General features: G+C 44.2%; 1 protein-coding gene across 1 annotated transcript in view; it reads right to left on the bottom strand.

The window, feature by feature from the left end:
* Positions 1–12,861, bottom strand: part of LOC142218598 (uncharacterized) — a 68,067-nt gene extending 55,206 nt beyond the window's left edge. The window contains exon 1 of the mRNA XM_075287408.1: positions 12,685–12,861. Coding sequence (XP_075143509.1) covers positions 12,685–12,731 — 47 coding nt within the window. The 5' untranslated portion in view covers positions 12,732–12,861. The remainder of the gene's footprint in view (positions 1–12,684) is intronic.
* Between the last annotated feature and the right edge of the window lie 3,985 nt (positions 12,862–16,846).

Here is a 16,846-nt window from a genome sequence, read left to right as displayed (position 1 = left end):
GTAGCTCTTTAGGAAACGTTGCACCACTAGGTTGAAGACGTGGGCCAGGCATGGAACATGTTGGAGTCCGGCAAGCTCCAGAGCTGCTACCAGGTTCCGGCCGTTATCACAAACGACCATGCCTGGGCCCAGGTGCAGCGGCTCAAACCATATTGCCGTCTCATCGAGGAGGGCATCCCTCACCTCGGAGGCAGTGTGCTGTCTGTCCCCCAAGCTGATCAGCTTCAGCACAGCCTGCTGACGTCTACCAACGCCAGTGCTGCAACGTTTCCAACTCGTAGCTGGGGTCAATCTAACAGCGGAGGAGGAGGCGGTGGCGGAGGAGGAGGCGGTGGCGGAGGAGGAGGCGGTAGAGGAGGAGGAGGAGGGGGGTGTTCTTCTCGTGTCCCTGCCAGGAATGTTAGGCGGGGAGATGAGGTACACCGGGCCAGTTTGGGAAGCAGTCCCAGCCTCAACTACATTCACCCAGTGTGCCGTCAGTGAAATGTAGCGTCCCTGTCCGCATGCACTTGTCCACGCGTCGGTGGTCAAGTGGACCTTTGTGCAAAGCGCGGAACTAAGGGCCCGCCTGATGTTGAGTGACACGTGCTGGTGCAAGGCGGGGACGGCACACCGGGAGAAGTAGTGACGGCTAGGGACGGCATAGCGAGGTGCCGCAGTTGCCATCAGGTCCAGGAAGGCGGGAGTTTCAACAAGCCGGAACGCCAACATCTCCTGGGCCAGCAGTTTAGCGATGTTGGCGTTCAAGGCTTGCGCGTGTGGGTGGTTAGCAGTGTATTTCTGCCGCCGCTCCAATGTCTGAGAGATGGTGGGTTGTTGTAAAGAAACGCCTGATGGTGCCTTTGATGGTGCAGGAGAAGGAGATAAGACAGGACCAGGGGAGGATGAGGTAGAAGTCAACAAAGTGGCGGAGGCAGATGAAGTGGTGTCCTGGCTCGTCCTCTGGAGTGCATCGCCAGCACAGTCAGCAGTGGCAGTGGCAGAGGCAGAGGCAGAGGCAGTGGCAGTGGCGTGAACGGCAGGCGGCCTTTGTCCTGCCGTTGCTGCCTGCCACTGATTCCAGTGCTTGGATTCCAAATGACGGCGCATTGAAGTGGTGGACAGGTTGCTCTTCTCAGAGCCCCTAATCAATTTCGAGAGGCAAATTGTGCAGACAACACTATATCTGTCCTCGGCGCATTCCTTGAAAAAACTCCACACCTTCGAGAAACGTGCCCTCGAGGTGGGAGTTTTTCGGGGCTGGGTACGAACTGGAACATCTTGGGAGATTCCGGGTGTGGCCTGGCTTCGCCTAAGCTGCTGACCTCTGCCTCTGCCTCTAGCTACCCTTTTTGGTGCTGCACCTGCCTCAACATCCACACTACTTTCCCCGCTTGACATCCCCCCTGTCCAGGTCGGGTCAGTGTCCTCATCATCCACCACTTCCTCTTCCAACTCCTGTCTCATCTCCTCCTCCCGCACAATGCGCCAGTCAACTGGATGCCCTGACGGCAACTGCGTCACATCATCGTCGATGAGGGTGGGTTGCTGGTCATCCACCACCAAATCGAACGGAGATGGAGGAGACTCTAGTGTTTGAGCATCTGGACACAGATGCTCCTCTGTTAGGTTCGTGGAATCGTGACGTGGAGAGGCAGGTTGAGGGACAATGAAAGGAGCGGAGAACAGCTCTGGGGAGCAGGGACAGTTTGGGTTATTGTTCTGTAAAGCTTCGGAATTTTGGGAGGAAGGAAGACAAGACTGTTGGGTAATAGGAGGAGAGGAGGCAGAGTCTGACTGGCTGCTGGACAATGTGCTGTAAGCGTTCTCTGACAGCCATTGCAAGACCTGTTCCTGGTTCTCGGGCCTACTAAGGTTTGTACCCTGCAGTTTAGTTAATGTGGCAAGCAACCCTGGCACTGTGGAGTGGCGCAATGCTTGCTGCCCCACAGGAGTAGGCACGGGACGCCCTGTGGCTTCACTGCTACCTTGCTCCCCAGAACCATTCCCCCGACCTCGCCCACGGCCTCGTCCACGTCCCTTTCCGGGAGCCTTGCGCATTTTGAATTCCTAGTTAGAAATTGGCACTGTATACCAGTAGTAAAAATTGTGGGTGCACGTAACCCCAATATATTCTTTGAATTCCCAGTCAGACACTGGCACTATATGGCAGTAGCAAGAAATGAGGGTATTTGTATTCCCAATATATTCTTTGAATTCCCAGTCAGACAATGGCACTGTATACCAGTAGTAAAAATTGTGGGTGCACGTAACCCCAATATATTCTTTGAATTCCCAGTCAGACACTGGCACTATATGGCAGTAGCAAGAAATGAGGGTATTTGTATTCCCAATATATTCTTTGAATTCCCAGTCAGACAATGGCACTGTATACCAGTAGTAAAAATTGTGGGTGCACGTAACCCCAATATATTCTTTGAATTACCAGTCAGACACTGGCACTATATGGCAGTAGCAAGAAATGAGGGTATTTGTATTCCCAATATATTCTTTGAATTCCCAGTCAGACAATGGCACTGTATACCAGTAGTAAAAATTGTGGGTGCACGTAACCCCAATATATTCTTTGAATTCCCAGTCAGACACTGGCACTATATGGCAGTAGCAAGAAATGAGGGTATTTGTATTCCCAATATATTCTTTGAATTCCCAGTCAGACAATGGCACTGTATACCAGTAGTAAAAATTGTGGGTGCACGTAACCCCAATATATTCTTTGAATTCCCAGTCAGACACTGGCACTATATGGCAGTAGCAAGAAATGAGGGTATTTGTATTCCCAATATATTCTTTGAATTCCCAGTCAGACAATGGCACTGTATACCAGTAGTAAAAATTGTGGGTGCACGTAACCCCAATATATTCTTTGAATTCCCAGTCAGACACTGGCACTATATGGCAGTAGCAAGAAATGAGGGTATTTGTATTCCCAATATATTCTTTGAATTCCCAGTCAGACAATGGCACTGTATACCAGTAGTAAAAATTGTGGGTGCACGTAACCCCAATATATTCTTTGAATTCCCAGTCAGACACTGGCACTATATGGCAGTAGCAAGAAATGAGGGTATTTGTATTCCCAATATATTCTTTGAATTCCCAGTCAGACAATGGCACTGTATACCAGTAGTAAAAATTGTGGGTGCACGTAACCCCAATATATTCTTTGAATTCCCAGTCAGACACTGGCACTATATGGCAGTAGCAAGAAATGAGGGTATTTGTATTCCCAATATATTCTTTGAATTCCCAGTCAGACAATGGCACTGTATACCAGTAGTAAAAATTGTGGGTGCACGTAACCCCAATATATTCTTTGAATTCCCAGTCAGACACTGGCACTATATGGCAGTAGCAAGAAATGAGGGTATTTGTATTCCCAATATATTCTTTGAATTCCCAGTCAGACAATGGCACTGTATACCAGTAGTAAAAATTGTGGGTGCACGTAACCCCAATATATTCTTTGAATTACCAGTCAGACACTGGCACTATATGGCAGTAGCAAGAAATGAGGGTATTTGTATTCCCAATATATTCTTTGAATTCCCAGTCAGACAATGGCACTGTATACCAGTAGTAAAAATTGTGGGTGCACGTAACCCCAATATATTCTTTGAATTCCCAGTCAGACACTGGCACTATATGGCAGTAGCAAGAAATGAGGGTATTTGTATTCCCAATATATTCTTTGAATTCCCAGTCAGACAATGGCACTGTATACCAGTAGTAAAAATTGTGGGTGCACGTAACCCCAATATATTCTTTGAATTCCCAGTCAGACACTGGCACTATATGGCAGTAGCAAGAAATGAGGGTATTTGTATTCCCAATATATTCTTTGAATTCCCAGTCAGACAATGGCACTGTATACCAGTAGTAAAAATTGTGGGTGCACGTAACCCCAATATATTCTTTGAATTCCCAGTCAGACACTGGCACTATATGGCAGTAGCAAGAAATGAGGGTATTTGTATTCCCAATATATTCTTTGAATTCCCAGTCAGACAATGGCACTGTATACCAGTAGTAAAAATTGTGGGTGCACGTAACCCCAATATATTCTTTGAATTCCCAGTCAGACACTGGCACTATATGGCAGTAGCAAGAAATGAGGGTATTTGTATTCCCAATATATTCTTTGAATTCCCAGTCAGACAATGGCACTGTATACCAGTAGTAAAAATTGTGGGTGCACGTAACCCCAATATATTCTTTGAATTCCCAGTCAGACACTGGCACTATATGGCAGTAGCAAGAAATGAGGGTATTTGTATTCCCAATATATTCTTTGAATTCCCAGTCAGACAATGGCACTGTATACCAGTAGTAAAAATTGTGGGTGCACGTAACCCCAATATATTCTTTGAATTCCCAGTCAGACACTGGCACTATATGGCAGTAGCAAGAAATGAGGGTATTTGTATTCCCAATATATTCTTTGAATTCCCAGTCAGACAATGGCACTGTATACCAGTAGTAAAAATTGTGGGTGCACGTAACCCCAATATATTCTTTGAATTACCAGTCAGACACTGGCACTATATGGCAGTAGCAAGAAATGAGGGTATTTGTATTCCCAATATATTCTTTGAATTCCCAGTCAGACAATGGCACTGTATACCAGTAGTAAAAATTGTGGGTGCACGTAACCCCAATATATTCTTTGAATTCCCAGTCAGACACTGGCACTATATGGCAGTAGCAAGAAATGAGGGTATTTGTATTCCCAATATATTCTTTGAATTCCCAGTCAGACAATGGCACTGTATACCAGTAGTAAAAATTGTGGGTGCACGTAACCCCAATATATTCTTTGAATTCCCAGTCAGACACTGGCACTATATGGCAGTAGCAAGAAATGAGGGTATTTGTATTCCCAATATATTCTTTGAATTCCCAGTCAGACAATGGCACTGTATACCAGTAGTAAAAATTGTGGGTGCACGTAACCCCAATATATTCTTTGAATTCCCAGTCAGACACTGGCACTATATGGCAGTAGCAAGAAATGAGGGTATTTGTATTCCCAATATATTCTTTGAATTCCCAGTCAGACAATGGCACTGTATACCAGTAGTAAAAATTGTGGGTGCACGTAACCCCAATATATTCTTTGAATTCCCAGTCAGACACTGGCACTATATGGCAGTAGCAAGAAATGAGGGTATTTGTATTCCCAATATATTCTTTGAATTCCCAGTCAGACAATGGCACTGTATACCAGTAGTAAAAATTGTGGGTGCACGTAACCCCAATATATTCTTTGAATTCCCAGTCAGACACTGGCACTATATGGCAGTAGCAAGAAATGAGGGTATTTGTATTCCCAATATATTCTTTGAATTCCCAGTCAGACAATGGCACTGTATACCAGTAGTAAAAATTGTGGGTGCACGTAACCCCAATATATTCTTTGAATTCCCAGTCAGACACTGGCACTATATGGCAGTAGCAAGAAATGAGGGTATTTGTATTCCCAATATATTCTTTGAATTCCCAGTCAGACAATGGCACTGTATACCAGTAGTAAAAATTGTGGGTGCACGTAACCCCAATATATTCTTTGAATTCCCAGTCAGACACTGGCACTATATGGCAGTAGCAAGAAATGAGGGTATTTGTATTCCCAATATATTCTTTGAATTCCCAGTCAGACAATGGCACTGTATACCAGTAGTAAAAATTGTGGGTGCACGTAACCCCAATATATTCTTTGAATTACCAGTCAGACACTGGCACTATATGGCAGTAGCAAGAAATGAGGGTATTTGTATTCCCAATATATTCTTTGAATTCCCAGTCAGACAATGGCACTGTATACCAGTAGTAAAAATTGTGGGTGCACGTAACCCCAATATATTCTTTGAATTCCCAGTCAGACACTGGCACTATATGGCAGTAGCAAGAAATGAGGGTATTTGTATTCCCAATATATTCTTTGAATTCCCAGTCAGACAATGGCACTGTATACCAGTAGTAAAAATTGTGGGTGCACGTAACCCCAATATATTCTTTGAATTCCCAGTCAGACACTGGCACTATATGGCAGTAGCAAGAAATGAGGGTATTTGTATTCCCAATATATTCTTTGAATTCCCAGTCAGACAATGGCACTGTATACCAGTAGTAAAAATTGTGGGTGCACGTAACCCCAATATATTCTTTGAATTCCCAGTCAGACACTGGCACTATATGGCAGTAGCAAGAAATGAGGGTATTTGTATTCCCAATATATTCTTTGAATTCCCAGTCAGACAATGGCACTGTATACCAGTAGTAAAAATTGTGGGTGCACGTAACCCCAATATATTCTTTGAATTACCAGTCAGAAACTGGCACTATATGGCAGTAGCAAGAAATGAGGGTATTTGTATTCCCAATATATTCTTTGAATTCCCAGTCAGACAATGGCACTGTATACCAGTAGTAAAAATTGTGGGTGTATATAGCCCCAATTCTATTGCTAGGGGACTTGCAGGGTATTTCTGGGGTGAAGGTGGGGGGGCACACCGTTGGAACGGGTATCGGGGTATATATCGGGTATACGGGAATACACTGACAGTGTATTCCATTCAGGATCCTGGGAAAGCTGGGTTGCGGCGATTGAGCCCGTCAGTGCCACGTTACACTGACAAGCTTCTCCCTGGAATTTAGCTCTTACAAGAGCTGTTGGTTGTCTTCTCCTTCCTATCCTAGCCTGTCCCTGCCTACCCAGAATCTAAGCCCTAGCTAGCTGGACGGAAACCTCCGTCCTCGGTGAATTGCAAGCTCAGAATGACGCGAAGCTGGGCGTCGCTGTTCTTTTAAATTAGAGGTCACATGTTTTCGGCAGCCAATGGGTTTTGCCTACTTTTTTCAACGTCACCAGTGTCGTAGTTCCTGTCCCACCTACCCTGCGCTGTTATTGGAGCAAAAAAGGCGCCAGGGAAGGTGGGAGGGGAATCGAGTAATGGCGCACTTTACCACGCGGTGTTCGATTCGATTCGAACATGCCGAACAGCCTAATATCCGATCGAACATGAGTTCGATAGAACACTGTTCGCTCATCTCTATTAATAAACCATCTGCTGACATTTTCCTTGTCCAAAGAAGTTCTGCAGCAGTTGGGCTATGTATTATAAGGTACAGTACCTTATGTATATTTACATAGCTGACATCAGAAGACATGGATAAAATAAAAACATACAGGATCGTGCACTATGAATCTGGAGAGCAGTACTTGGATTTTGTAATATTTTATTATAAATAACAGCAAAACACGATATATACCATATACTGTATAGTAACTGAATTTCTGTACACAGTTTAGAATATCTTGTGAGTCATTTGATGCAGGTATGAGGTTTCCCTTTGGTGAATGTACCATATTTATATCCCAGCAAGACTTCTAATGCTTCTATTCCAGTTAATTGGCTGAAAATCCCATCCTGTTATTGTAATGGTATAAATGGGTCTCAGTGCCTACTTTTAAAATCCATTAGTCCCCTTCTGTAACACCTACAGACACACATGTGCAGGCAGGCCGTGAAGCTATTTACCCACTAATGTATTAGTGTGGGTCTTCTGCTAGAGAGCGATTAATGCAGCCATAAAGCCACAGCTAGAAAGTTCATCTATACTATGTACCAAAAGCTCATATAAGCCTGAAGTTACACATTGCAGAAAAGCTGCACTACTTACCATAATCAGTAGTGGATTTAATAGAAGGGAGGAGTATAAGTAAAAATATATTTCCTTTATATTTTGTATTCTTTTTAAAGCCACTCTAGCAACAATAAAACGCAGCTTTTCCACACTGTGCGGCCTCAGCCTTTGGCTAAGGAAAGGCAGCCTTTTTGGAAAGCGTTTTATAGTACCAGTAAAGTGAATGAGATTTGGTTTTATCTCTTCCATGCATTGCAAAAAAAAAAGAATCAGCAGAATACCGTATATACTCGAGTATAAGCCGACCCGAATATAAGCCGAAAAAACTTATTGGCCCTTCAGTCGTCCCATAGGTTCACGCTATGTGGTGGGCGGACCTACACGCTAATTTGGGGGTGGAGCTAACCTGGAGGTAGTCGGACAGTATAGCTTTGCATATGAAACCCTGCCCACCAACTGACGTCGAAAACCAGGAAGAAAGAAGTCTTTGCAGCAGTGAAGACTGGTGAGCAAGGAATATGGAAATACCCCTTTAAGACAACAATTCTGCAAAGGTATCATAATTCTGAAATACTTTGCAGCATGTATACTGACACTGTTTAAAACAGATTGTAACCACTTACACGGTACTGGCTGCCATAAAAAGTATCTGTATTATACAGTGGAAAATCAATCACACCCCATCCTACCCCGAGGAATGATGGTTGTTTTTCTGAATACACTCACTGTAAGGATAGCAATTCCAAAAGAGTCTAACATGGGTGAATGGAGAATTCCTGGAAACACAATTACCTAATAGATTAAGTGGCTGCCAACTGGAGTTTCCCTTTAAGACAATTGCTTTGTTGCTTAGCCAAGGACTATTTTTTTATTGCATACTTTCTGATCCTAGGCAGGATATTCATGTTTTTCTGGGCACATGTATCATCCGTTCTTTTTGCTAAATGCTCTTCTAGATGAGCATTAATAAAATGACCAATATTATCAATATCTAGTATTTTATACAGAGTGCCAGGATTTCTGGCTAACAAAAATCAGTTCCATAAACATCGGTATTTATCACACAATGGAGAAATGTGTTTGTTAGCCAGGAAAAGATTAACACAAGCAAACAATCTGTACATGAGAGGAAACTCACAGAGGTCTTCTAACCGGTGGTGATGTATGTACATACGGCCAGCTAGAGGTGACATCTACACAAAGAGAGTTTTACCTTTTATAGGGAAAAGGTGAAGTGAGAGTGAGGTGGAAATAACTTTTGTGATAATTCATAGCAAAATATTTCTGTATGTACATAGAAATCTGTGGAAATAGTCCAGATAGTCCTATGGCATAAAAAAATTAAATAATCTGTTATAAACCCCTCACTATGAAAGCAGACAGCCATAGTATGGGGCTGTAATGGTTGTCTTGTGACACCACTTGTGTTTGTGACTCTATCTTTTGATGTCTAAGAGAGTCAGTGACTCTACTGTCTCCATAACTACCATCAACTTACATAGTTCAACTAAGTTTACTGAGGAGAATTATATACAGTCATGGCCACCTCTGTATTATCTCTAACGTAAACCCTTAACCTTCCCCTGTCCCCGCTCCCACATTACCCCACATGATACGATGTCATCTCAGGATAACTTTATCTGTCCAAGCTCCATCCACATGTTAAAGGACACGATTGTTGACGGCTCATAAAGCTTTATGTTTGTGTAATGACAGTCACCTCTATTACAAAAGTGTCTGACCTCTGCATAAGCAATACCGCCCCTGCTACCTCTTGTGTCACCCCCTCTACCTCATAGATTGTAAGCTCTTGCGACTAGGGCCCTCAGTCCCATTGTGTGAAATGACTTTCTTTGTAATGTATCTTTCTGTCTGTATTTGAACCCTACAAATTGTACAGCGCTGTGGAATATGTTGGCGCTATATAAATAAAATTTATTATTATTATATTATTATTATGTGGCTGTGATAGGGGAAGGGGTTAGGTGAGATCAGGGTCCCAAAGGTCAGCACATCAGTTTTTTGTACAGGGGTCTTCAGCAATAATTGTTGTGGAGGGGCCATAACAATGTTGGGGAGTCCCACCATAATTTTGTTTTTCAAAACAAAGGAAAAAAAACCTTAAAAACCAAAAATATTTTGTCTGTCAATTATATCTCTGGAAACATTGGCGTTTTCCATATAAGTATAACAGGGACAGAAAATCTGCAGAGGAAAACTCTGTAGAAATGCAGTGTAAAATGCTGTGGAAAAAAAATGCAGCTTTTTTTGCTGCGTTTCGCTACGTGGGGCCTTAGCCTCAGTTTTTTTTCCAACTCTGTAGTCATTACAGATGGATAGAAATAGAGAGTGATATCTGTATCAGTCATTCTGGCAGGTTTACTATCCTGTGACGGATCACAACAACGGGCAGTAAAACACTAGTGTGGAATAACCTGATAGCTGGTTGCTGGAGTAAATAACCAATCACACCGGCGCAAGTAATCCTGCTATTAGGCTTGGTATAGGTACGTGGTATCTTATACATTCAGAACAGAAGGTGTCATGGTGAAACCTAGTCTTACAATGCATATTGTTCTAAGGCTCTGTTCTAAGTTTTTTTTTGAGCCAAAGTAAGGAGCGGATTGAGCAGATAGCAAAAGTATAAAAACGTCCTATACATTTCCCATTCCTTTTGTATCCACTCCAAGGCAGCAAAATGTGCAACAAAAAAAGCTGTTTCCGCAACGTGTGGCCTCAGCCATAAAGTATTTTTTAGGGAGCCTCACACAGAGTTTACGCTCCGCTCATTCTGAACGTACACTCCTTCAGAGTGAGCGGCGTAAAAAACAGATCCCATTGACTTCAATGGGTGCCGGCATGCGCGTGTATCACATTGAAAGCAATAGGTAAAAGACCCTCCGATTCATTTCAATGGGTAGCACACGTATGCCTGCACCCATTTACGCCGCTCACTCTGAACGAGTTTACGTTCAGAATAAGCGGAGCGTAAACTCCGTGTGAAGGCTCCCTTAGGTTATTTTTCCTGCAGCGCTTTTCACATACAGCCTGCAGGTTTCCTCTGCGGACATTCTGCTTCCATTGTACTTATAGGGAAACCACCGGTGTTTCTGTAGGTATAAATGACACGTTGTGATTTCCAAAACCGTTACGTTCCAAAACCGTCCACTGTGCGTATTTTTCACAATGTGTGGAATCCCATCCACTTTGCAGAGACTGTTTTTTCCAGTTTGGCTACAGTGTTTATGCCACTTGGGGCTCTGGCCTAAAGAGGTTTTCTGAAGCAGTTTGTAGCAATTTTTTGCTGTTTCTTAAAACTTCTAGTGCTTTTTAAGAGCTACTTTTTGGCATAAACCACCACAAAAACTTACTCATACTTTTTTCTGCCTTTTGTTTATTTCTATGGAAGTTTCAGGCATAACTTCAGGTAGACAAAAAAAAAAATCTGCCACTGTCTTTTGCTGAAATGAATGTGAGGTAAATAAAAGGTATCTGAAATCAGAATCTCCATCAAAATCAGCCCTAAAAAAACACAGGGAAATTTACTAAGCAAAATGCGTCAGAGTTATATTATTTGCACCAAAATACTCTAGAAAGCCATGCACCACATTTATAAAGTATTCTTGAAACATTTAAGGATAAGTTCACACTGGGTTTTTTGTTGGGAACCTGAGGCGGAACCTGAGCCGGACCAAAATACGAGTAGCTGTGACTGGATGCCGATGCAGTGCACCGGCATCCAGTTGCGCACTCTGCTCCGGATTAGGCCCAAATGAATGAGCCTAGTTGGGAGGGAGTGTCTTCAGGTGCATGTCGCGAAGTGAATCCGCCTGAAAGAATGAGCATGACAGGCTCCCATTGATTTCAATGGGAGCTGTCTTTTTAGTCAGGATTTTGAGATGGATACAGCCTCAAAATCCTGACCAAAAAACCCCGTGTGAATTTACCCTAAGACTTGTATGCAAAAAAGGTGTGGCCTACAATTTTTGCATGTTTTTCTCCTAATCCAAGCCAACTAAGTGGTGTAATATTAAACAGTCTAAGGCTGGGTTCACACCAGCATTGTCTCTCTGTTTGGGGATTCCATTCCCCTCTCCACTTGAAAAATGCAAGCAGTATTTTTCTCTCCGCTTTTTCATGCAGAAGTCAGGTGGACCCCATTATAGTCTCTGGGGTCTGCAGGTTTCTGAAGGTAACTGCTTTTGTAAGCAGATTAGGTTTACGTTCGGGGAATCCGCTCAGGACCCCCTTGAACAGAAACCTAATCTGCTTAAAAAAGCCAAACGCAGATGTGAACCTAGCCTAATAATACACCCGACTTATCAAACAGCTTTAGACACTTAAACCGTTGAAAACTATTCACTTTTGCGCCAAAGTCTGTTGGAGACTCAGTCGCAATATCTGTCTAAAATAGACAAACAAAAAAGCCCTGCACACATGTTTTTTTCATCTGCCTGTCATTTTCAGTGTAGACACCTGATAGGCACCAGTATAGTCAATAGGGTCCATCAGGCTCCATATGTCACTGCTAGTTTATCAATCCGCCTATCCGTTGTTCTGGCCCATCGGAAGTCTTGGCATAGGTTTACACTTTGTAAAGTTTAGACAGTATTTTAGTAAATCTATTTATTCTCATCCCCACACTGTGGAAACAAATGTTGCAGAAAAACTTGTAAACATGTTACATTTTGTCTATGGACTTCTATGGAGGAGGTAAAAACGAAAAGCAGTGAGAACTGCAAGTATTTTTGTGGTATTATTTTCGCAATGTTTTTTAGCTGCGTTTCGCTACGTGTGTCTTTATCCTATAGAGGTTTCCATCTATTGGGTGCTATTACATATCTTATTGTGTAATCTCAGTCTCATATATAGACTATTATTATTATTATATTATACATAAGGACATGTATTTACTAAAGTTCTATAGTCCACCAGAAGTATCTATTCTCAATGATGCAGTAGAACTACTACTCCCAGCATGCACAGACAAGTTAGAAGCCCCTGCTATACTGCCAGTATATGGCTGAGGGAATTTACCATTCCTTGACTGCCTTGAATATATCTGCTTCGTCGCTGCCCTCCATGCTGTGTTCTTCCCCTGGGGCACCACAAGTCTCAGCAGTCAGTGTAGTCCAGTTCTGGGTGACACTCTTGCCGCTTCTTGCCAGGACAGTGTCTCCAGGGGAGAGGGTCACGTACCAACAACGTGCGTCCGAGCAGTCACCACAAGCTGTATAGCCTGCATGTCATGTAGCAGAGCGGAGGAGGACACAATACAGGCAGGCCGGCTCCTGTAATTACAGGTTCATGTCTGTGTCACCCTGTCAACCTGGCCATTGTTCAAACTGCGCCTCCTGTATGAACCAACACACGAAGAACAATACAGCAAAATCCTCTCACCATGCAGAAGTATAGAGGAGCCAGGGCTCATGTCCACATACAGGGGTGGATAGTAAGTTGCTCCAGCACCCACCAGGGTAACAGCCTGTCATTCAGTATCCATTAAGAGCAGTCCTAATGCCGGAGTCCGAGGAGAACATGTCCAAAGTATCTTTAACTCCGGAGTCCTCCATCATAGTACAGCTCTCTGCCGGATATGCTATGCGAGCCGCTGGGTGTCACATTACAGCTACACGGAGAGGTTAATTAACCCTGTGAGTTCCAGTGGAATCGCTTATTGTACTAGGAACAGTCACATAGCACAACAACAAGGTGCTGCACCTATTCACCCCATACAAGCAATTGGGGCAGATGGATTAAACTGTCTAAAAAAACCAACCAATCACAGTGCAGCTTTAATTTCTTATTCTGCTCTTAAAAATGAAAGGTGTGCTGTGATTGGTTGCTGTGGGCAACTAAAGAAAGGTCTTCTTTTGGACAGTATATACATTTGCTCCAATATTGTAGTAAAAGGACATTAGGTCTGTTTGAGTGTGCTGGGAAATCATCTTCTCAGCAGTAAAATCCATAGTGTCGCCTTAATCTTCCATACTACGGGTGACCATACCATTGGTGAAACCTGTGCAAAAAAGCCCAGAAGGTCAGGTGACACTATCACCGTAAGATTGGGGACCCACGTAGTGTAAGCGCCATGTTTCACATCAGAATAAAACAGCGTTTTACAGTCACAGCAAAGTGGATGGGATTCTAGCAAATTCCATCCCCACTTTGCGGAAAAGACGCTTCGTTTTCCAAAGTTGCCATTTTGGAAATCACAGCATGTCAATTATATCTATGGAAACGCTGGTGGTTTCCCTATATTTACATCTGCGGACTTTTTTTTCTTTTTTGTTTTAATGTACATTGTGAGCCCCATATAAAGCTCACAATGCATTTTTTTTTTTCCTATCAGTATGTTTTTGTAGAATGGGAGGAAATCCACGCAAACACGGGGAGAACATGCAAACTCCTTGCACATGTCGTTTCTGGCGGGTTTTGAACAAAGGACTCCAGTGCTGCAAGGCTGCAGTGCTAACCACTGAGCCACCTTGTTGCCCCTACATGTGCAGACTTTCAGTAAAAAGTCAGCACTGCTACATCTGTGATCGGACCACAATGGAAACTGCTGTGGGCCGATCTTAGACTCCGCCTCCTCCGGCAGAACCAACGTTGATTGGCCGAATGCTGTACTGTATATGGCATTCGGCCAATCAACGCTGGTCAATGCATTCCTATGGGAAATAATCAGCTTGCGCATCTTGCAAGCTGATAGGGATCCCGACCAGACAGGGGTGAACCTACCCCTTTTGCTGTCCGAGGCAAATTACAGAAAGCTGCCCCCCCCCCCCGGAGGAGGGGGCGGAACAAAGGGGCGTGGCGGAGCGAAGGGGGCGTGGCAGCGTGAAGGGGCGGGGCTTAGCACCGTTCGTAGGCAGAGAGCAGGCACGGAGATGACCTGCTCTCTGCCTGAGCGTGAGGGGAGGCTGCGGGAGCAGCGCTGCTCCAGTGGCCTCCCCAAACCACCGCTCAGTGCTAACAGTCCAGGACAGCTTGTCCAGGACTGGCTTAGGTAATCAAAAATGCCGCCCTCCCTGGGGTCCTGACATAGCGCCGCCTGAAGCGCTCGCTTCAGGTCGCCTCATGGGAGGTGCGGCGCTGCGACCAGATAGAGCCCCAAAGAGCTGTGTGAGTGACATTCCCACCTAAATAAAGGTAATCCCTAGGCTAACCCTGCCTGTACATCTATCCCTGTCTCACAGTCACATAGTTCACAGTCTCAAATTAATCAAATGTTAAATCCACAAATTGGAGGTCACCTGATTTAGCCAGCGAATTACTTTTTCCTATTTTTTTTCAATGCCTCCGTTGTCGTAGTTCCTGTTCCACCTCCCCTGCATAGTTATTGGTGAAAAAATAGCGCCAGGGAAGGTGGGAGGGGATACGAATTTTTACTGCGTTTGCCTCGTGGTATTCGATTCCAATCAAATACCCCGATCGGCCTAATATTCGATCAAATATGTTTTCGATCGAACAGTGTTCGCTCATCTCTATTGCTACACAAATGATATAATACTAAAAGAGTAGATAAAGGTACATAGAAGAATGTGATTTATGTAAGGCTTAGAGGGCCATCTAGCAGTAGCAAATGAGTACTACAATGTCAGCAACACCGACAGAAACAGATGTGTAGTAAATGTAATTTACAGAACATGTAAAAGAGCCATTGTAGGACAAATGGCAAAAATGCAGTATTTTTTGTAATAAACACTGCGGCTTGCGGAGCCTTGGTATGCTCTGCGCAAGCCGAGTTTGCACTCAATTTGCAATGAGGCGCGTACCTTGTCATAAATTAAGATGGTTTGGCTCTTTTGATCATTTTCCTGCAACGGCATTTGTTGTATGACGATGTATACGTTGTATGATGTATAATATGTGAAAACGCAGCATTTTGGCCACGGCAAAAAAAACGCTGCATTTTACATTACTTGATAGAAAGGCGAGGCAAAACCAGACATGGGAAGAATAAACCCCAGAAAACATCTGAACAAATTCTTAAAAAAGTATCAAATATTTTATTTCATAATGCAATAAAAACATTTAACATTACAAAGGGGGAAGTAAGACGATAAAACATCCACAAAACATCATATATACAACCAATAAGACATGACCCCTCCAGGTATAATATATCAAATCAAGCTATAGCATACCTCCCAATGTCCCGATTTCCGCGGGACATTCACGATTTTGGTGACGTGTCCCGTGGTCCCGGTTGGAGGGAGGTATGTCCCGATTTCAACTCAGATCTGCGTCCAGTTCAGCTCCTTGCTTTGCCGCTGCACTCTGGCTAGTGGCTGTGTAGACGCGATGTGATGATGTCACATTGTGCCTATAACTGTGTTAGCAAGACTGCGGAGAGAGCAACGGAGGAGCGAGGAAAAGGTGAGTTTAAGTGGTTTTTGTGTATAGACATTGAGGTGGAACATGAAACTGGGGGCAGATGAAGGAGGGGATGACATGAATCTGGGGGAAGAGATGGGACATGAATCTGTGGGCAGTGATGGGGGACATGAATCTGGGGGCAGAGATGGGGGACATGAATCTGGGGGCAGAGATGGAGGGACATGAATCTGGAGGCAGAGATGAGGGACATGAATCTCGGGGCAGAGATGGAGGGACATGAATCTGTGGGCAGAGATGGGGGGACATGAATCTGGGGGCAGAGATGGGGGACATGAATCTGGGGGCAGAGATGGAGGGACATGAATCGGGGGGCAGAGATGGGGGACATGAATCTGGGGGCAGAGATGAAGGGACATGAATCTGGGGGCAGAGATGGGGGACATGAATCTGGGGGCAGAGATGGAGGGACATGAATCTGGGGGCAGAGATGGGGGACATGAATCTGGGGGCAGAGATGAAGGGACATGAATCTGGGGGCAGAGATGGGGGACATGAATCTGGGGGTAGAGATAGGGGACATGAAACTGTGGATAGAGATGGGGGACATGAATCTGGGACAGAGATGGAGGGGGGACACGAAACTGGGGGCAGATGAAGGGTGTATATGAAACGGGGAGAGATAGAGGGGGGACATATAATTTACGGGTGACTGTAGGAGGATTATACTGTGTGGGGGCACATGAAAAATGAATGAGAATTGGCGGAGTCAACATAAAAGTGGGTGGAGCTAAATTTGCCGCGTCACACCTTTTGTCCCTCTTTCAGTTCTTCAAAAGTTGGGAGGTATGCTATAGTG

This window comes from Leptodactylus fuscus, chromosome 1 (genome assembly GCF_031893055.1).
Source record: "Leptodactylus fuscus isolate aLepFus1 chromosome 1, aLepFus1.hap2, whole genome shotgun sequence".
In the NCBI taxonomy this organism is placed as follows: domain Eukaryota; kingdom Metazoa; phylum Chordata; class Amphibia; order Anura; family Leptodactylidae; genus Leptodactylus; species Leptodactylus fuscus.
This window is presented reverse-complemented; position numbering and strand designations above follow the sequence as displayed.